General features: G+C 36.7%; 2 protein-coding genes and 1 long non-coding RNA gene across 4 annotated transcripts; 1 reads left to right on the forward strand and 2 right to left on the reverse strand.

Moving 5' to 3' along the window:
• Positions 1-1,397: 1,397 nt before the first annotated feature.
• On the reverse strand, positions 1,398-4,465 carry LOC130654563 (uncharacterized). Its single transcript, XR_008984450.1, has 2 exons — positions 4,011-4,465; positions 1,398-2,137 (listed from the first exon to the last, which is right to left on the reverse strand). It is a non-coding gene; the product is annotated as an uncharacterized LOC130654563 (long non-coding RNA).
• A 2,529-nt stretch (positions 4,466-6,994) lies between these two features.
• LOC130654559 (uncharacterized) lies at positions 6,995-22,563 on the reverse strand. 2 transcript variants are annotated; one of them, XM_057457172.1, is made up of 3 exons: positions 17,304-22,563; positions 8,976-9,058; positions 6,995-7,345 (listed from the first exon to the last, which is right to left on the reverse strand). In XM_057457172.1, exon 1 carries the CDS (start codon positions 22,553-22,555, stop codon positions 21,650-21,652), a length of 906 nt encoding a protein of 301 aa, XP_057313155.1. In that variant the 5' UTR covers positions 22,556-22,563; the 3' UTR covers positions 6,995-7,345; positions 8,976-9,058; positions 17,304-21,649. The 2 variants fall into 2 exon arrangements, with proteins under 2 accessions (XP_057313155.1, XP_057313154.1); XM_057457171.1 differs by lacking the exon at positions 6,995-7,345 and having other exon boundaries at positions 8,740-9,058.
• Positions 14,852-15,887, forward strand: LOC130653774 (uncharacterized). The gene has a single exon (XM_057456289.1). It carries the CDS (start codon positions 14,852-14,854, stop codon positions 15,521-15,523), a length of 672 nt encoding a protein of 223 aa, XP_057312272.1. The 3' UTR covers positions 15,524-15,887.
• Positions 22,564-22,817: the final 254 nt, after the last annotated feature.

Raw genomic sequence — 22,817 nt, forward strand, 5'->3', positions numbered from 1 at the left:
AACCCACCAAGCAGAAATTTTTGCGAGAAGAAAATAAATTCCGCGAAATTTTTTAATTGTTCTCTATTTGCAAAAATTCCTTGACGAAAATAAATTACAAATGGCCCGAATTGACTTTGGCATTTTCTCAATGCCTGATGACAATAAATTCCTTGCACTTTTTACGTGGACCAAAAGGTCTTGAAATCAACTAGCGGGATTTATGAAGAAAACGCGTTCGGCAACACAGGACTTACCGCGGAAAATGTAAACATTTAAAAAGGTCTATTTTTTCCCCTACTACTAACCAGGAAAGGTGTTCAACTCGTAGATGTAGCTACTAGCTGCCCTGGGTCTTGGAGCCAGCAGCAACAGCTGTGAGACAAGGTTTATTGTTATAGGAAGCAGTTGCATTATGTCTATTAATAAGTTTTCAAGGCCGTTGCATATGTACTTGCAGCGGAGAACAGATAATTAAACCGCAACCATTTTCTTTTGTTACGGTTGCACATTTTGTGATTGACCAAGTACCGTTGCACCGCATTAAATAATATTAAGTGTTTTTTTAATTGTTGTTATTAGCAGTAATCTTATTGTCTTTTTTAGATGTCCTGTCAACATCATTCGATTTGTCTCATCCGTTGGACGTGCAGTTAAATTGTAGTTAAGAATTGCGTTTTTAGAGAGTCTTCGAAATACTTTATCCGTTTAACCCTATTCGGTCCGGGAAGGGGGGGGGGGAGCGGATTCCCCCCCCCCCCCCCCCCCTGACGGTTTTTTTTAATAACTCCTGATTGCTTTCTCATCTTATATGGCTATGATCCTTACTGAGTTTCAACATTTATCTATTAGACACCTGCATGCTAAATTTTTAGGTCCCATACCTTTCAGAGGCTTTGATATTGGCCATTACTCGAAACTACCCCTAAAATCTCTATGAAATCCTTCACGGTCATTCAAAACCGCGATTTTAAGGAAAAAAAGTGTGCGCATGCGCCAAAAATTTTTTTTAAAAAAGCGCCTACGGCATAAGATTATGACGTCATCGATATTGACCTCACTCTCTATTATCTTGTTTTAGTTGCCCAATAAAAGAAAATTTAACATTTTTTTCTTTTAAAACTAAAGAAGGATGACCATAGACTACTATTTCGCCTTTGGTTGCTACCCGGGGCAGCCTAAACAGACGGCAAGGTCCACAAAAGCCCGGATGGCTAGTTCACAATTTACCAGTACAGGAGCACTCTTGTACAACATTCTGACGCAAGGTTTTGCCTAAAAATTACTTTTCCTGTTTGCATGTATCCCTTATCGAGCGTTCTATCGTATTAGGTAGTAGCTGCCACTTTTTTTACTACTAAAATTTTGAGCTTTTCTACACCATACATTTCACTTTCGTTTTCACAAAAAAAAAATGGTTGACAACTATTAGAAATGTAAAATAGACGCTAATAAACAAAGAACAACCGATATTATACTACTAAAATTAAATTTTAAAAGGAAAAAAAAATAATTCATCTGATCTGTAACCTTAGCTAGCTCTAAGGTTGGTCTTGATTAGTTTTCTCTATCTAGAAGCCTGCTAAAACTAAACGTAAATGTGAGAAAGCTAGCTTCACTCAGACTCAGTGGACCCCAATGGAAATAATCCACTAATAATAGGTTTTTGTGATATTCTGGGCTAGAAACACATCATTATTGTTGTTGTTGTTAGACTAGCAAATGATTGCAAATGAAAAAAATTTACAGTTATATAGCTATATATATGTTAAACGAAAAAGCTAACCATTTACACAGACATTTCAGCCTAGACCATTCCCTAATTGTGAGATTTTTCACCACGAAAGTCAATCTGAATTATATAAAAATACTTTACAAATTAGGCTATTACAAGTATTTTTTATTTCAATTCATAATCTGGATTTCACGAATATATTCTTATTTCAAACGCATCCAACAAAAAGTGGTAATCGAGCAAATCAGCAAGATCTTCTGTTTCATCATTGTTCCATCATTTTTTTAACCGCTTCTGTCAACAAATCTTCACATGCAAATCACGTTTGAATGACGCTTGAAATTGTGAATTATTGGGTCAAAATTACTTTAATGAAATCGTGCCAACATGTTTTGTATCATAGAACAATTTGGGACTGGTGCCCTAAAATGTGAAAAAACAGAAAATACAATATAAGCTACCAGAATCACCCAGAACCACCCAAAACCACGAAAACGCATGCATGTCCAATGTGTGGCAATCGTTTTCAATATTTTATAATTTAATAATTTAACAGACCAGCCGTCAACGTTCAATGGACCCCGGGTACAAACCTCGTACAGCCGACTTCCCGAAAACAAAAAGTTTCTATTTCAAGTCTCAATTATAAAATGTATTTTTTTGTACAAAAAAAGTTTCATAATTCCCAACTTCTTACTAAATGTCCTCCTTTTCAATTTCTTAATGTTGGCTTGGAAGGTCTTCTACCTAACATGAGTCTTTCCCTTTTAAGTCTATGTTATACACGTTCGATACGGAGCCAATTATTAACGCACTATTTACACCAGCGTTTTTTCCTAGTTGTTTATATTTTTTTCAAGTGACTGTTCGTGTTAATTTGGTCTGGAATCAGTCAGAATGACCTAGGGGTCATTCTGACTGATTCCAGCTGGTTCTGGGTGATTCTAGGTTTGGAAAACAATGATTGAGCAGATGGCGGGGCCTACAAAAAGCTCTTATCTTTTAAAAAAACCTGAGGCTCTCATAAAAAAGCATGTAAAATGATAGCAAAGTGTGCATAAAAATGTACAGACATGTGAGTTAATGTTTAACATATTCCTGTGAAACCCCTGACTTTTTTCCGGCGAGATAAACATAAATTTTTCATGATTTATCAGACACCACAAACTCGGCATAAGCCTCAATTATATAAGTCAAAAATTTTTTCCAGGGTACGAACAGATATGCTGTCCAAATAAATGCACAGGAGCATCTCTGGTTTAGTGTTACTTGTTGTTTTGTTAATTATATACATATTATAGAAAAATATTATCGATTTCTTTTTGTATGAGATTTTTCATTAACAAACAAACCTTCGCTATGAAAAATTATTTTTAGCAGAACTATTAATAAACCCTAACCCCTTTTGGGTGACTGTGAAACAGTCAGGGTAAACACCTAATTAGACGACATGACCTAATTAGGCGAGTCATTTAGTTAGGCGACATGATGTAGTTTAATTACGCTAACCGTAGTTTAACTAGGCGAACGAAAACTTTCTGTTGTAAATACGTCGAAATCATTGCGTTTCGCACTACAATTTTTATGTGAATCAAATCGCAGACAATTTTGACCAATTATCGTGTTATTTGCATTGCGCATTGGCAACTTATGGCCCAAACCTTGTGTGGCAATATTTGTTGTTTTAAATAATGGATTTCAGCCATTTACGCCACAGGAAAAGAAATATGGGGGATGAAAATGTGGTATTGTTTGACTAAGATTTTAACGTTGCTAAAACAGGATAAATAAAAAAGAAACGTTACAAAACAAATTGTTACCACATCCATCTTAAAAAAAAACAATTTTTTTTTTTGCGTTTTTTGTGAAAGAATATCTTCATTAAATTATTGCGTATTTTACTATCGTCACCTAAATAGGCGACATGTAATATTTCATTTTAACATAATTCTTACTTGCGCGAGCATATCAAGGCACGAGTGACAATTTTGGAATCATGGTTGCATACACTATCCATTCTGAACAAAGTGTTTTTGCTATTTTTTCTTAGGAATGTGTGAAAAGCCATTGAATATTGCAATGTCTTAACTAGGTTACATATGGTCTAACTAGGCTACAATGAGTCGCGTAAATAGGTGGTATGCCCTAATTAGCCTACCGTCGCCTAATTAAGTGTTTACCCTGACTGAAAAGTTAGGGGGTAGCCACAAGCAACATTTTTCACATCTAACACTGGTTTATTGCTTACATTTATCTTATTGAGTGCGCAATTCTCATTTAAAATAATGATATTTACCGATTTATGAAGTCTCGGAAAGGTCATTTCCGAGGAGCAATTTCTTTCAGAAAAAAAGTGGCAGCCACAAACCACTGGTTTTTTTTGATAAAACAGGCTATCAGCTTTCAGGAAAAACATGTCTTAAAGCATGACTTTGCGTTGGAAAGCAAATATCTTCATTTTCCACCAACTTATAAAATTTTATAATCAAAACATTGCTATTCTTTCTGTCTCCTCCCAACAAAAGTGAAAGTGTTCGGGTAGTCGAATCTAGAGTTTTTGTATAGTCCAAGGCCTGCTCTACTAAAATAAAATCCTTTTAGGGGATGATCTCTACCGCAGAGGCTCAAAAAACATTTGTTTTTAAGGGAAATTAGAAGCACGTGCGATGGTGGCCATTATGAATCGCTTGCGGCAGAAAATTTGATAACAAATAATGGCGCATGCGCACACTTTTTTTCCTGCCGTAAATGACCGTGCCTTATAATGGGGTAAATATAATAACTCCTGTTAGGATTATCCTTAGAACTTGAAACTTGCAACACAACTTTGTTTTATCAAGAAAAATTATTTTAAATAATTTTGACACGTGACTAATCCGATTTCCCGATTTTGTCGGATTCTACCCGAAAATCGAAAAAAAACGGATTTTCGGGCAATTTTTGGCAATTTTTTATTCGATCCATGTAAAAACCGGAACATATGTTAAAAAAATTTTATATAGCTTTCAGAAACTTCAAACAGAATGTAAAAATTCGCTCTAGAACAAAAGTAATTATATTTTAAGCAGATAGTGGCATTTTTAACAACTTTCAAGCTTCTGATGACGTCACAGAAAATGTGCTGACGCAAGCAAAAATTTATTGCCACCATTTTGTTCCTTTTATGACGTACTATAAGTGTGCTAAGTTTGATTCAATTTAAACAATCCTATGAAACGTTATTGAGGGGGGGGGGGGCGGAATCCGCCCCCCCCAGTCATAGTATGTTCGAAAAACCCCGGACCGAATAGGGTTAAACCGCGACATGTTGTGCATTTTGAAATGGGCATATTTAAAAGTTGTTTTTGGTTAAATTTTATAACTAACAATTTGTATTATATATATAATCAATTTTTCCTTGTAGTAAGCTAATGCATTTTCATAATTTCCACGAAGCTTTTTTGTAATTTAGGAGCCGATACATGTTTAGTCATGTGACATGTCCGGATTTTTCATATATTATTTGCAATACTATTATTTATATTCCCACCAATTTTTAGAACTCAGGTTGTTACAGAAATATTTTTATGTGTGCAAGTTTTCCTCCTCAAATTTTGTTTTGAAAAAAGAGTGGAAACCCTGAAAAACTTTTTTACAGTCTCAAATCTTTCTTTTTCTTTTTCTCTCAAATGCTTAAATCATTGCTTTTTAAAATCAAAAATAACCTAGCCTGAATTTTGTATAAGAACAATCCAGCTCGTGAATCCTCTTTTAACAAGTGTTTGTTTTTGCTGGCGATTGTAACTACAGTAAAATTCACTATTGCTCGTTCACAAAGAGCTTCATCACCAATTTATAAAACCTAGGAGGAAGAAATACAGATCTGTCCTTCCTCCTCCAAGATATAACTAGGGACCTTAAGCAGGACGGAGGTTTGAGCCACAGCGGTGTTTACTTTACCGCCTTAGAAATACCGCCGCCTTGGAAAATAATTTAAGCGCGCCAAAATTCCATAATGGCAGCTTACTTTGTAAACAAATAGCTACCATCAAAAATATGTTGTGTTCGCGTCCTGAAGACCCCGGAAAAATAAGTCGGTCGGTCGGTCGGGCGTATTTTTTCCCGGGATTTTCAGATCGGAGCAAGCAAATTCGTTCCCAGGGTCAAGACAGTATAGCGCCACTCGACATCGTTTGTGGACCATTTTTCGCCGCCCTGTAACAGTAGCAACAGGAATGCCCTAAAGGAATTATTTTTACCGAAATTAATTTTCGCGAGTTTTTGTCAATTTTGCATAAATTAGTTCTAGCGAAAAAAAATTTCTTTTTGAAAAATATCTCGCGAAATTTTTTCCCGGTCTTTTTCCGACTTACCGACTCGGGTCGGAGGACGCGAACACAACATATTTTTGATGACAGCCTTAGTATATATCTGTGGATCAAAAGGAAAAAAAAAATGAATCGTATGCAAGTAAGGGAGGCTCTTTTATTTGCTCATGCAGAAAATCACTTGAATGCTGAAAATTTCTCCACAATGTCAACAAATCTAAGAATCCAGATTTTCCCTATTGGAGATATAACCATTTCGATTTGGAAAGTTTCACCGACGAATGTGTAGCCAATTTTCGCTTTAAAAGAAACCACATTTACGAACTGAGAGAACTCTTACAATTTCCTGAAACAACATCTTGCTACAACAGAAGCAGAGTTGATAATTAGTTGTTAAAATGCATTTTTTTAAATCTCTTTTTTCTCTTTTGACCCAATAAAACCTCTAAAAACAGCTATAAAATATAGTTTGAAAATCCTAATTCTTGAAGTAAACAAAGCAAAGCAATACAAACAAACAAACAAGAAATAAAATATTTTTTTTTATCAGCAAAGACAAAGCCAAGATTGCTTGACACACTAATCATATACTGTGACAGAAGATTTTTTATCTAATAAACTATTCATTTAACATAACAGAAGTGAAAAAGAACAGAAGAATAAATAAATCAATGACATTTTTAATTGTTATTATTTTGTTGATTTTGTTTCATCAACAAACATAACATGGCTTGATTATTATTTTGTTGTTATAAAATCATCTGCTTCTTGTTTTCTTCTCGTTGTTTGGCTATGTTCAGTTCTCTTTCTCTTAATTGTCTATCTGATTCCATCTTTTCACGAAGATATTGGATTGTTTCATCACCTGACACGTTTTGGCTTGTCAACACTCCCTTCATTAGATTTACGCTTTTCGGTTTCTTTGTATGTCTCCATACATTGTTTTCGCATCTCCGTTGCTGTGGCTCTTTCCTTTTCGTCAGATACCTTTTTGTTGTCTGTTAGATCAATTTCTTTAAATTTGTCAATAATTTCTGCAAGTGCTTTATCCAAATCAGATGGCTCATCAGGGGAGATTCCTGTAGCTTTTTCCTCAGCTGCCATCCTTTGAAGGTATGAACGTTTAAGGGCTTGATATTATTCTCGAACCCCACGTTGGGCAACCTGAAATTTTCGCTTTACATCTAGGCTGTTTAAGTTCTCTGCGATGAGATTTCAGGATTCGCCCCTTTGCACCGTTCCAAACTTGTAAGTGAATGGCTCATACATCAGTATCTCTCTGCATAGTAGTTCTTTGTGCATTTGATTCCAATTCATAGCAGGCCTGGAGAAAAAATAGTTAAAGTCATTTTAGATAAAATTTGGAAATTTGAAAAAATATGTTTTCAAACAATCTCAAGAGAAAGAATGCAATATAAACAAACACACACTCAAGAGTGAATTTTTCATCTAAAGACATAGAAAACATGATCTTCCCTTCTCTTGGAAGAAGTTTTAGCTGATTCCATGTTTTTTCCCCAATTTATTTGAACAAGTTTGAACGCCTTCACTAGCCTAGTTAACTAAGTTTTCTTCTTCGAGTTAATAAAATGAGTTACTCTCAAACTAAAGCTTAGACGCAAACGAATTACTCAGCGGAAACCCCGAGTTTAAATCGAACAATGTGATTAATAGGTTCAGAGGACATTTTAATTTATCTGTTAGTTGTTTACCAAGCTTGGCCAAATCTTATTTTGGTAAAAACTTTGTAGAACACTAATTTTTATTAGGGTGAGTGAAACCACTCGCCGGAATATTCGGGATGAAAAGGGCTTTCCCCGATAATAATCGCGGCCAGATTTTGGCCGCAGAAAAATCGTTTGAGACCCAGCGTATTTTTTCCCACCTTAACTACTCCGATTTCTCGGTGGTAAGAAAAATTACGCTGGGTCTCCTGGCTACGCCTTCACCAGTACGTGATTTTTGTGTTTTGACGTTCCAGAAATCAAGACGGTGGTTTTCATGCAGGGAAACTTACATTTTGTGCATGCGTATTGAGAGATTTTAGACGCCAATGCCGTGGCGGAAGACCGCCGCCGCCTTTGCTTAAGCTCGCTACTAAGAACACATTACTGACTTTCATACAGCGCAGTCTGGGCACGAGTAACGCGCCTTTAGGGACAAATTTTAGCCTGTTTTTGTTTGACTCGATAGCACGATCAAGTTTTTTGGTCACTTTCTCACAAAGAATTATTTGTATCAAACGAAAAAAGGCAGAAATGTGTAACGTTCTCCTAATTCTTTGCATTTTATACTAACTAGTCGTTAACCCGTGGAAAAATCCACGGGTCGCCCGTCCTTTATATGTCACATTTCGTGTTTCCGTTACGGGACGCGGTAACCCTTTTGAACAGACAAAATACGGCTATTATTATAGAGACGTTTAACTTTTAAACTAGCCATAGTTACCACTAATGCGCCCTGAATTGCTAATAAAGATTTAAAAAATACGAATTTAGAACGGGATCGAAATTTAAAATGGAAAATGGTGGATGTTTCATGTAACTGCGTGATAACGGGTGATAACGAATAGAGACTTTTGGATAAGCTTATTGCCCGGTGAAAAATTATAAATAAGAAGCCCTGCGGCTTAAAGATTTCTGTCATTAGCCTGTAGAGTTCTAAAATTTGAAGTATAGACTTGGAAAACGGAGAACAATGGGGTAAACAAATCATAAGTACCCTAATTCTCAATTATTATTGTCACTAACCTAAAATACAACATAATAAATAAAAATTAAGAAATAATTTTTTTACATCTATATAATGCTAAAAACTTTAACTGGATATTTTTATAACTGATCTAAAAATTCTTAAAATTCTAGGATACAGATTGTTATGAATGAATTTGAGGATTCAAATATAACAACTTCTGAACAAGTTCAATTTCAATGAATTATTACTCAATAGTTTACCAATAAAATCCTTTAAAATTTACTCTCTCGTTGAAGAAAATTTTTCGAAAATGCTGATGGTGCATGGTTTGATAACAGTTGATCTGAAAAAGAAAATACATTTAAGGTTACTGTAAAGGAAACTTTTTTTTTTAGGTTTTTTGCAAAAAATTCATGACATACAGAAAAAAAAATTCTCTTTCTAATGACATATTTTATATTCTATGAAAATATTTGGAACATCCTAGAGATAGAGAAATGTACGTTCTGGCGCAGACGACGTCGACCAAAGGGAAATTCCCTATGTGCCAATAACTAACACAAAATAATATGAAATGATATAACATCAACGCATGCGCAATAGCGTATACTCATATTATACAGAATATGAGTAAAAATTATCATGACCATGCGCCAGAAAAAATTGTTGGTTGGGATCAGAAATCTATATAATAATGAATTTAAATACCGTAAAACAATTACACGTCATTGCAAAAACCTGTGGGCTTACGGGTTATTCAAAATTACGCAAAGCAGATCTTGTTGCTTTATTAGAGACGCAGTCTACCCCATTCGCACCAGACGTAATGGATCTATTTGAACAACAAGAGATGGCCAGATCCCGACCTATTAGAAGCAAGATAGAGCCACATGTACCAACCTTCGAGGAAATGAATGAGTTTGAACGCCAAGAGCTGAGGAGAAGTCGCACAGTAATCAAGAGTAAATTGCGGGAGTGGTCAGATTGGATTGCTGGTTATATACCGGAGAGTATTAAAAGACCTGTGCAGGAAACATTTAAATCGATAAAAACACGAATACTTTCACTATATGATGGTGCCAAAAAGACACTAGTTGGCGAGGTCGAGGAAGAAGCAAAGGAGGATCATGCTTCAGAGCAACCGAAGCAAGATTTTACGCCCCAGGAACACAAGCATGCATTACACAAGACATTCGAGAGTTATCATATAGCTGGCATAGATGGAACAGATATTGATGGGTATCTTGGTATGATACGATCACATGTGAAAACACTCATTGAAAACCAAGTGGAGGAAATGGGCTCTGCAAAGGTACAGTGCTCCTTATGGATTTTGTGGAAAAAACAATTGATGGTACTAACGAGGTCATCGAAGTAGACAAGGTATTCCATAGCAACATGGCCTCTATATTCCAGGGCACCATCGTGGATGAATCGATGGATACGATGTTCGCGCAAATGAAAACACTTCGAAAACCCTGCGCTACCCAAGAGTGGCTTTAGTATCAGTCGTATTCAACACCTCGATGTTAATTTTCATAAGTTGAAGTTAACGCGGGGCTCTTCGTATATCGAAACACCTAAATGGATTTCTGCGAAGAAAGCTATAATTAATCCGAATAACAACGATCAAGAATGTTTCCGATGGGCCATTATAGCCGCCTTGCATCATGATGATATAGCAAAAGATCTTCAGAGAATAAGCAAGCTCCAGCCATATGTGGATCGATATAACTGGCAAGGCATTGAATTTCCAACATCCATCAAGGACATCAACAAATTTGAGCGGAACAATCCCGACATTGCCGTGAACGTCTTGTATGCGACGGGAAGGAGCTTTAATATCTTGCGACATCAACATTTAATGAAAGAGAGAAGCAGGCTAATCTGCTACTGCTTACCGATGAGAAGAGGAACCATTATGTAACCATCAAAAATATTTCTCGATTATTAGGTAGTGAGATATCTAGGAATAATAGGAAGATGCACTTTTGTATGAGTTGCTTACAGGGATTTTAGACAGTAGAATCAAGAGACAATCACTATATTTACTGCAAGGACAATGAAGCGGTAAAGATCACGATGCCCATCGAGAAGGAAAAATGGCTACACTATCAGGATGGCCACCAGCAATTCAAAGTCCCATTCGTCATATACGCAGACTTTGAAAGCTTGCTGATCTCGATGAAAGAGAATGCTCGGGATACTAAGACTAAGACGCTAAACACACATAAACCATGTGGGTGGGCAACATTCTCAACATTTGCATATGGAGAGGTCCCTGATCCGCTATACAAGTGCAGGGGTGAGGGATGTGTAAAGCTCTTCATTCAACATATAGAGGATGAAGTGAAGCGGCTATACTCTCTATTTCCCCAGAAGCCTATGCTACTATTAACGGAGGAGCAGAGGAATGAATATAATGCTGCAGATACCTGTCATATATGCATGAAGCCGTTCAACGATGAAAATAGAAAAGTTCGGGATCATTGTCATTACACAGGGCTGTTTCGAGGAGCAGCCCACAATACCTGCAATCTTAAGTTTAGGATACCCAACCATGTACCTGTGATATTCCACAACCTACCGGGCTATGATGCTCACTTGTTTATCCATGAATTAGGGAAGAAGTGCGACACTCAGGATATAGGATTCATCGCCGAGAACACGGAAAAGTACATATCGTTTAATGTTAAAATCAAGGTATCCATTGCAGGCATGGGGTACGGTAATGGTGAAACGTACAAGACGCTGTGGGTATGAAATGTCAACAGTGCGCAGATACATGCCTAGAATTTATAGATATCAACGATGAGTACGTAGCAAGCTTTTGGTGCAAAAATTGCGACTCTAGTACCACGAAGCAGTTAGACAAGGGCAGGTAAAAGCAAACGCACTAGCCATGAGCTTCTTCTTCAGTGAAGATGATGTATTCAGGCTGATGCTTAGGAATCCTTATGAGTACATGGATAGCTGGCGACGATTTAAGGAAACGGAGCTACCTTCCAAAGAGGCCTTCTATAGCAAGTTGAACACGAAGAAAATCAGTGAGAACGACTACGAACACGCTCAAAAAGTTTGAAATGTCATCAATCCAAAGGGTGCTGAGGTCAACATGGGTGACTATCATGATATATATCTCGTCGCGGATGTCCTGCTATTGACTGACATCTTCCAGAGCTTTCGAGGAGTGTGCCAGGAGAACTACAAGCTCGATCCTGCCTATTTCTACAGTGCACCTGGTCTCGCCTGGAAAGCAGCACTCAAGTACACAGAAATCAAGCTGGAGCTCCTAACGGATCCTGATATGCTCCTGATGTTTGAAAAAGGTATTCGAGGTGGTATAACTCAAGCATGCCAAGGCGAACAACAAGTATATGGGGGACCAATATGATCCAGAGGTTGAGTCGTCATACTTGCAGTACCTCGATGCCAACAATTTATACGGCTGGGCCATGCGTCAAAATCTGCCAACGCACGAGTTCAAGTGGCTGTCGAACGTTGATATCTTTACAGAGAAGAGGATCGAGAAATTGGTCACCGATAACAAGCATGGATATCTTGGAGGTTGACATCGATTATCCAAAGAGTCTGCATGTCAAGCACAATGAGCTGCCTTTCCTGCCGGAGCGTAAGGTGGTTCATAGGGTTGAGAACCTGATACCAAATCTCGAGCACAAGCGGAAGTACGTGGTACATATCGCAGCCTTACATCAAGCCCTGAAACACGGGCTCGAGCTTAAGAAGGTGCATAGAGTTATCCAGTTTAACCAAAAGCCATGGCTGCGTGATTATATCAATCATAACAAGAGGCTTAGAACAGCCGCCAAGAACGACTTTTAGAAGGACTTTTACAAGCTTATGAATCTTTCGGTGTTTGGAAAGACGATGGAGAATATCAGGAACCATCGGAACATCCAGTTGGTCACTAATGAAGAAAAGTAAACCAAGCTCGTCATGAAGCCCAACTTCAAGGGCGGGAACTTCTTCAGCAGTCACCTCATGGGCGTGGAGATGGGTAAAACAGAGGTAAAGATGAACAAGCCCGTGTATATTGGTCAAGATATCTTGGATAACTCAAAAATCTTGACACAATTGCTTATAGCAAAGATGATTAAAAATAAGAAGGTAGTAGGCTTGATGAAGGATGAGCTAGGCGGTAAGATCATGACTTCATTCATCACATTGAGACCGAAGGCTTATGCATACAAGAGCCTCACGAAAGAAGGCGGCGGCGATAGAAAGGCCGAGGGCATGAAAAGGGCCGTGACCAAGAAATGTATCGCTTTCGAAGATTACCAACGATGTCTTGAGGAAGGTATCGATATTTCCAAGAGTTGGCGTTGCATACAGAATAAAGGGCATAATCTATACACTCAGGAAGTCACAAAGATTGCCCTGAATACACGCTGATTTCGTTGAACGCGAACTGCAGGAAAAAGGAGAAACGACAGCGAGAGCCATCAGCACTCACGCTCCTGGGTTATAAAGCAAAACCATCAGCAATTTTGTATCCATCGATGATGTCGATGCTCTCTATCATTTTTTCAAAGGATCAAAGAAGCCTAAAGATCCCCGTGTAATAAAGTGTATGGCTTGGTGTCACAACCAAGCCGACTGCCGGCAGCAGGAAACAAAGTAAATCATCATTGACCAATTCAACAAGGTATAAAAAACAAAGAAAACCTAAATGCTACACTATTAACCCAAAATCCTCAGCCGTTCATTTCACAAATCTTACTGAAGGTGACGGACGTGTGCGATGTTTTAGTGTTTGCGATTGGTAAACTTCAGCTATGCTAATCCGTTTTTTTTTATTCTTTTTCCATAAGTAGTACAGAATTATATTTATTCCTTCTCTTATATAATTTTATTTACTTACTTATAGCTATAGATCTAAAATTTATGGTGAGCTGCAATCAAAATGGCAGACACCTCAGTTCCAAAAGAAGGTGGTGAACCCATAGTGTTAGAAACTCCAATGGATTTTTTAACTAAGCTCCTTCCAGCCATGCAACAACAGCAGCTGGAAGCATTCACAGCCCTAGGAGAAAAATTTTCTACTTCATTGAACAGCCTCCGAGCCAATGTTTTAAACAATGATAATAACTTCCATGTGGACCACAGTGGAGACAATTCGCCTGGTCTAAGTCATGGTGCTGATTAACAAAACGAAGCAAATGCTTCCATATCTGTAGATCACCCTAGAGGAAGGAAAAGATCCAGGTCTTCATCAGCAGAAACTTGCCTCAGTCATGTAGAATCTAGCTCTTCTACTAGGAAGCCTAGTAAAAAAGATGCTGATGCCATAAGTACATTGGCATCCAACCAATTGTATGATGGTTTAATGAATGAAATGATGGGGCAAGAAGGTTAGAGGACCCAGACCAAGATGTCTGGTCTGACCTCATCAAAGAATATAACGATGAAGACTCCTTTGGCACAGAAGTAGCTCCACCTTTAGGATCTATGGCTAAACTCATGTGGTCGAAGACTCTTACTAATGAAAAATTGAAAGGCAGACTAGAAAACGTCAAAATTCCTACGAATTGCCGCTTTTTGTCTGTAAAGAGCTGAAATAAACCTATATGGGCCAAGGCAGACAGCAAAAGATCAAATGATCTGGTATTGCAGAAACTGCAAACCACTGTTTCGAAAAGCCAAGTGCATATCTTACAATTGGCAGACCAAATTATTAAGGCACCCAAACAAGGAAATCTTATTGTAATAGAACCATCCATTTTATTAAATTTGGCTAAAGATGCCCTCTGTCTAATAGGTAATGCCAGCCAGCAGCTAAACCAGTATCGAAGAGTAGGATTAATCGGTTCAATGCCTCACCTAAAAGGATTGGCAAAGGATGTGTCTGAAGAAGACTTGTTGCTGTTTGGAAATGATTTGGATAAAAGAATCCAATCATTGCAAGTTGAGGAAAAAACTAGTAAAGTGCTCTCACGACCATCTACACCATATTCAAAAGGTAACTTTAAAAAGTACAAACAGCCATCCTCCAGTTATTCCTCCTCTGTAAAATATAACCAGTCAAAAAGCGAGAAGGCCTTCTCAAAAGATCTAAACCACTTCATGAGAAGGTACACTTAACCCTGAAGTACAAAGGGTACAAAGGGAGAAAACAATGGTAGGTAAAGACCTTGTTGTTCCTGATCTTGAGTTAGCAGTTAGGCGTTATCAAGCTTGTAATACTCACAAATTTTTGGAAGTTTGGAGGACTATCACTTCAAACCAGTATATCCTAGACATGATTGAACAGGGGGTTAAAAGTGAATTTATTAGTGTCCCAGTGTCATCTTACCACCCAGTGAAGTTTTCACAAGAAGATTGTATAACTATAAGTAAGGAAATTCTACAACTTTTACAAAAGAAGGCAATTCAGCAGATACAAGCAACAAATAACTGTTTTCTTTTAGGTATATTTATTGTCCCTAAAAAAGATGGTAGCTCAAGAATGATTATCAACCTTAAACAGTTAAATAGATCTGTCAGATATCGTCATTTTAAAATGGAAACACTGCAAGATGTTTTATGTCTTATCAAACCAGGTGTTTGGATGGGAAGTATTGACTTAAAAGACGCATGCCACAGCATCGCTTTTCATATTGACTTCCAAAAGTTCTTAGCTTTTTCTTGGGATGGAAAGTTTTACCAATTTCTAGCTTTACCCTTTGGGTTTGGTCCAGCTGTTAGGATCTTCACCAAAGTTCTTAAAGCGCCCTTTAAAGTACTAAGAGGGGCGGGTCATGTATCTGTTGTATATATAGACGATTCTTATTTGCAGGGTGATACTTAGAATCATGCCAAAGAAGCGTTACGGCTACTGTCTCACTTTTGAGCAGCTTAGGATTTACTGTACATCCAAACAAGTCAATTCTAGTGTCTACCCAATGTATGGTGTTTTTAGGGGTTGGGTTAAACTCTGCTCAGATGACAATAGCCTTAAGCGAGGAAAGGGTCATAAAATTAAAGTGTCTATGTAAGGACTTGCTGTGCATGCCTCACCCCACAGTTAGGTTTGTTTCCAGGGTTATTGGAACATTAGTTTTTGCCTTTGATGCCGTGAAGTATGGCAAGTTACATTACAGGTCCTTGGAGACAGATAAGAATCTAGGACTCAAACTAGGCCATGGAAATTATGATTGATCTAATTTTATCCTCTGATGCTAGTCTTCAAGGCTGGGGTGGCACTGATGGAAACTCTTAAATAAGGGGGCGTTGGTCTGAAGGAGAAATACCTGAGCATATCAATACTTTAGAGTTGTTGGCTGCATTTTTTACACTCAAAGCCTTCTTGAAAATAAGACATTATAGACATGTTCAGTTAAGATTGGATAATACCACAACTGTGGCCTTCATAACAAAGATGGGGGCCTTCACTCCATTGCTTGTAATAAATTAGCTGTTGAAATATGGGAATTTGCTAGAAAATGTGATGATTGGTTATCAGCTTGTCATATACCTGGTGTAATAAATACTGTAGCTGATTATAAATCAAGACAATTTCAGGATAACTTGAATGGTCCCTGAATGTAAAACAATTTAACATAATTTCCGACATTTTTTGGAAATTTGACATTGACCTTTTTGCATCCAGACTCAATGCAAAATGTGTGGATTATTTTTCTTTAAGACCTGATCCAGATGCTAAAGCTGTAAATGCCTTCGCTCAGACCTGGTCGAATTTAAACTTTTATGCCTTCCCACCATTTAATTTGATTGGAAAAGTTCTTGCAAAGATAAGTATAGATCAAGCCACAGGCATTCTTGTAGTACCTTTCTGGTCTTCGCAGCCTTGGTTTCCTCAAGCGATTAATATGTTATACAGGACACCTGTGTTATTTCCTCCTTCATCTATATTATTGTTTCTACCGGGAACAAAAAGACAACATCCTCTACACTAAACCTTGTCGCTGCTCATGCTGCCTGTTTTTGGGAATCGTTACAAGGTAAAGAGCTTCCAGCAGACACTGTCGATATCATTGCAGCATCATGGAAAGAAGGTACCCAGAAACAATACTCGGGACCAATCAGACATGGATACAATATTACCCTTGGAGGTCGATTGATCCCTATCATCCAAATGTGAAAGATGTGTTAATACACCTTACTGAATTATCCAAAGGTGGGTCTGGATATAGTGTTTTATGTACAACCAGAAGTGCTATTGCTTTAGTTGTTTCAATCAGTGGTTACAGTTCTCTTTCAGAGTATCCATTGATAAGCCGCTTTATAAAAGGAGTTTTTAATATAAGACCAAGTACCCCTAAATACTCTTTAATATGGGATACAAATGTTCTTTTGACTTATTTAAGTCTTTTAGTCCTAACAAAGATTTATCCTTTAAGGATATTAACATCAAGCTGGCTTGTCTCCTTACTATTTTAGCAGGTCAAAGAGTTCACAGTGTCCATAATATATCTGTTCCGTATATAGATTTGATAGACGATGTGATGTTATGTCACTTACCTGGCTTGCTTAAAACAACACGGCCTAAAAAGACTGATAGGACCTTGATGTACAGGGTATTCCCTTCTGACCCAGATTTATGCCCACTCCAATGTACCAAAGCCTACCTGTCAAAAAGAGACCAATGATATCCAAGGAAATTGCTCCGCTTTTTGTAACTTTTGGGAAACCTCATCATGCTGCCTCTAAGGATACACTACCAAGATGGATAAAATCAGCTATGACCTCAGCTGGTATTGATACCAGTGTTTTTCCCCAGGCAGTTGTCGTTCAGCCTCTAGGAGTAAAGCAAAAATTACCGGGGTACCTCTAGATGTCATTTTAAAGTATGGCACTTGGAGTAGGGATTCTAACTTTTATCGTTATTATTGTAGAGATGTTATTGGTAGTGTGACAAGTCTTTTTGATCTTGGTGCCTCGCTCTTGGACTCAGTTATGGAAGCAACAAGTCATGAATCTTAGTTTGCATTTTTTTAACATTTACATACTGATTGTCTCTATAATAATAGCCGTATTCCGTCTGTCTGTCTGTTCAAAAGGGTTGCCGATATTCCTTTGATCTTTCCGCGAATTTTATAAACCAGGGGGCTGTTTAGTCGCAAATCAAATTATTGATTAAAATAAATCCTAAAAATTAATTTATTTCTTTAATTAATTGAATTACTTTTATTTATTACCATAAGTAAGAAAAATAAATTTAGTGATAAAAATGAATGCATTATTTTAATACGCCATCTATATAATAATACGCCAGTTCTGTCTGTCACTTTTGCAAAGTGGATAAAATTTCTTTGATAAAGTCTATAAAACATCGCCTATAAATTTGTTCTGTAAATTAGCAAACTTTGACGTTAGAGCAATATTGACGTCAAAGGAAAGTATATTAAGATTAGTGAAGCCATTGCATTGCACTTTAAAATTTAAGGCTAAATAACTTGGAAACAGGTGGAAATAACTGACGTCATCTCCTGCGTGGGTAACTAGGGACTACCTGGGACCAATTTGGGTAAGTTTCCGAAACCTATGTCCCAGAATCCGTTTCGGAATGCACGGGTTGATGAGTCATCAAACAACCTTCAAACCCTAACATCTCTGCAACCGTTTGTGAAAAGGAAGATCCTATACATTTTCTTGATCAGCATTTCAAGATCTAAACGATGAAGACAACAATTTCTCAAAAAAAAATTTTTTTTGGGGGGGGGGTAAGTAGACGGGTCAGTGCTGACGTCAGCAAAATTTAAATGACGGTTGTTTTTCTCTGTTATCCTGCCTAGGTGGATTCTTCCACGGGCCTTATTGACTAGTCTATATAATAATACGCCAGTTCTGTCTATCTGTCTGTCTGTCTGTGATTTTGCAAAGTGGATTATATTCTTCACAATTTTCTTTAACAAATTCTATAAAACATTGCCTATAAAATTGTTCTGTAATTTACCAAACTTTAATGTTTAAATAGTATTGACGTCAAAGGAAAGTTAATTAGTGAAGCCATTACAGTGCACTTACAACTTTAAGGCCAAATAACATGGAAACGAGGTTGTGACGTCAATGATTTTTCACTGCGTGTCTAACTAGGGACCACCTGGGACCAATTTGGGCAAGTTTCCTAAACCTAGGTCTCCAAATCCGTTTCGGAATGGACTGGTTGATATATCTGTAAGGTTTTTTCATGTTTTATTTTCAGTTTTGATTATATTATTGTTGCCACACATGTTTTATAGCTAGCATCATAAAAAGCCAACCACCACCAACAACTAGCTAGCTAGCTAGCTAGGAATATATATATATATATGTAGCCATGTTCTTTATACCTAGCTAAGTCTCCAGTTTATATTTAAGTGACTAGCTATTAGCTGCTGTAGCTAGCTAATGCTAGCTTTAAACTAAAGATTCCCAGTATATATATTCCCACAAAACACATCTAACGTTATTAACCCTGAAAATTTTAAACATTTTCCTGGGTTTTTTTTGGTTTGCGAAGTTCTTTTCCTCCAAATATTCTGAAAATAAAGTTCAGAAATTACTTATTTTTAAAATGTAAATTTAATTTGTTTCAAATTGTGGGCAAAAACCTTAATCAGCATGCTAAAAGAACTGACTTTTCTTAATTTAAAATTACTAAACACTACCATTTTCTTACATTTAGTGTAAACTTTTGTGCGTATGGCTTATATTTAATACACCAAAAGAGCTACTTTGTTGATTTCAATTTTATACTCTTTGTAAGCTATTTTTTTCTTCTTTTTGACATTTCTGTTTTACCACTCAATTTTTACATTTTATAAGTTATTTGGAACAGAATGGTATGAAATAGACCAAAATACCTGATCTTAGTTGTTTTTAATTTACAGGCTGTGTCTGTGAAACCTTAAGGGGAACATTTGGTGGAAGACAATAGCATGACATATACTGATAACTGATTTTTGTTGTGTTAGATGTTATATCTGCACCTTTTTGACATTTTATGTTAATTTTGCGAGGAAGGACCATATATATATACACAGAAGAAGAATTCAATTTTACACCTTGCAAGCTTTGTTTTTCTATATTTTGTATAAATTCTTACTGGGGAGGACTCCGTGCAATATATCGAAATGACTGATCCTTCTCGATTTAAATTTGATGTGTTCTAAATCGTATATAGTTTTGGAAATTTTGTGTAAGATTTAATGGGTAAGGGCTAGATGCAATATGTCAAAAAAACTTTTTTTGTTGAATCAGAAGCACTCCCTACAACCATTCTTTTTTTTACAGTTTGTGAAGCTTTTGTGAGGAAAGAGTGTATGCAATATTATCGAAATAACTGATTTTTGTTGCAAACTGTTTTTCTTTGGCATTTTGGATTAAAATATTGTTTTAGAGGGCATATGCAGTAGATATATGTACTGAAATAGTTAAATTTTGCAAACTTTGATTTTGTCGTTACCTCTCATTTTTTACATTTTGATTAAACTTTTGTGGGAGACCTTCGGTATGCGAAGGACCAAAATAAGAGATTTTAGTATTATTTAGAATTTGTATTTTGTGTTGCAAAATTGGTGCAAAAATTGACATAAAATGAACTTATATACAGCTGTTGTTTAACATGACTCATTATGACTTATATATATTTTTTATGAAAATTTGTGACAGAATACTATGTGAGATTTGAAATTTTGTTTACTTTATTGATGGTAAAACAGCATGCAAATTGCTAAAAGGACTTTATTAATTTTAGATTTAAACACCGTTATTTTGTTGGCATTTTGTCTAAAGTTTGGTGAGGAAGGACTGTATGCAATATATCAAATAATGTTTTATTGCATTGTAATTTGTCCTTGCAAATCCCTTTTTTTCACCTTAGATAAAATTCTGTCAGAGGCACAATTTATTGTTTATTTTTCACATTGTGTGTCAACCTTTGGCAGGGTTTGCAATAAACTAACTGATTTTAACATATACAATGAGAGAGATTTGTGTTTGACATTGATCAGCTTTTTTGTATATATGTGGCGTTTTGAGTGATTTAAATTTTATGGGTGAGATGTATGTTGAAAACTTCTTTCCGAATAATTTTCGCATTTGTCAGATGGTCAGAGCAAGTAATTTTAGTAGATTTAGATTTTAAATGTCACATAAATACTGCAGTTGTTGAAAACCTTTAATTTTTTTGGTCATTTATATAATAATGCAGATGTAAGATGCGCACTGCTGTATTGTTTGATTTTTGATGGACATATATCTGCTACATAAATTAAATGGAATACAGTGGATTCTTCCACGGGAAACAGCTAGTAAAGATGTATTTAAAAACATACTCTTTTTGCTTTCTCCCAGCTTGATAAGCGGTTTTCAATTCTTGACAACACGTCATTCTGGATAGTAATCATGTTAACATGCACAGACTTCTTAACTTCCGGATCATCTTCCGATATTTCTGCAGCAACATCAGGTTGTTTCCAAACATGTCTCGGCTGCCAAAGAAAGCTTGGACCATTAAACCATATTTCTGCCTTGTCTTGATCAGCCTTTATTCCTCGAGAAGCATAATCAGCTGGATTGTCCTTAGTGTTTATGTAATGCCATTGATTAACATCTGAGTTATCCTTAATGATTTGAATCCGATTTGCCACAAAAATTTTAAATCTCTTTTCTGAATTACAAATTTAACTCAGAACGACTTGACTATACGTCCAGAAGAATTCATTATTTATGTGATATGTTAATTCTTTCCTTATGACCTTGGACATCTTGATCGACAAAACAGCAGCGGTTAACTCCAAACGTGGTATTGATATAAACTTCTTTGGGGCCACTCTTGATTTTCCAGATACAAAGGCACAATGTATCCTCCCTCTTTCATTTTTTATCCTCAAATAAGACACCTGACCATAACCACTACTATATGCATCAGAAAGATGATGTAGTTCAGACTTAACTATTTCTCCAAAATCTTTTGGATGAAAACATCGATTTATTTGACATTTTCTAACTTTCTAACATTACTTATCCACGTATGCCAATTCTCCACAACGTCTACTGGTACTCTGTCATCCCAACCAAAGTTGTCACAACACAGATGTTGGATTATTCTTCTACCTCGAAGAATGAACGGTCCAATAAATTCTAATGGATCATATATTGAACTTAGCATCGATAACATCCCTCTGCGTGTCATGGGCTTTTCACGAAATGTAACCTTGAACTCAAAACAATCGTTTTCCAAATTCCACGAAATTCCAAGAGCTCTTTCCATAGTTGGGTCACTACAAGTGTTAATATCGAGTGGTGAAGATGAAATCTTCTTCTTGTCGTCTGGAAGGCTTTCTAAAACGTTGAAATCATTACATACAAATTTCACAAGGTTAAATCCTCTTGCTTGACACATATTCACTACCTGCTTTATTAATTCAATCGCCACTTTTCTTTCCCTCACAGACTTTAATAAATCATCTACATAGAAGTTCTTTCTTAGTATTTCAGCTGCTGCAATTCCAAATAGATCTATAAAGTCGGTTGCAGTTCGTTTAAGGGCATAATTACTGCAACTAGGGGATGCTGCTGCTCCAAACACATGAACACACATTTCATGGTCTACTGGACCTTGATTGATATCGTTTTGTGGCCACCACAAATAACGATACATACTTCTATGCTTTTCAGAAACTCTCACTTGATAAAACATTTTTTCTATGTCTGCCATGAATGCAATTAATTCTTCTCTAAACCTCATCACAACTCCTACAAGTTGATTGGTTAGATCAGGTCCAGACATTTTGTTGATTGAAACCCCGTCAAACTCAGCCCCACAATCAAACACAACTCGGATCTTGCCAGGTTTATTTTCATTATATACACCGTGGTGTGGGATGTATATCATGTTTTTCCTTCTGGAGGTGGATTATCCGATTGTTTCGCAAACCCACAAGTTATCATGTCTTCCATGAATTTCTTGTAGTCTGTGAAGAACTTGTCATTTCTTTTGAAACGCCTTTAAGTTGTTCTAACCTTCGTTCTGCTTGTTTGCGATTGTTTGGTAGAATGATTTCTGGGTCCTTTAATGGTAATGGCAAGATATAGTGTCCATCTTCATACTTGGTCTCTTTTTCCATTAACTGCATGAATTTGCGATCTTCAAACGA

Source organism: Hydractinia symbiolongicarpus, chromosome 8 (genome assembly GCF_029227915.1).
Source record: "Hydractinia symbiolongicarpus strain clone_291-10 chromosome 8, HSymV2.1, whole genome shotgun sequence".
Classification (NCBI taxonomy): Eukaryota; Metazoa; Cnidaria; class Hydrozoa; order Anthoathecata; family Hydractiniidae; genus Hydractinia; species Hydractinia symbiolongicarpus.

What these genes read in the sequence shown, in the direction of transcription:
- LOC130653774 (XM_057456289.1), top strand. Translation starts at nt 14,852, where the DNA reads ATGGTAGGTAAAGACCTTGTTGTTCCTGATCTTGAGTTAGCAGTTAGG.
- LOC130654559 (XM_057457172.1), bottom strand. Translation starts at nt 22,555, where the DNA reads ATGATATACATCCCACACCACGGTGTATATAATGAAAATAAACCTGGC.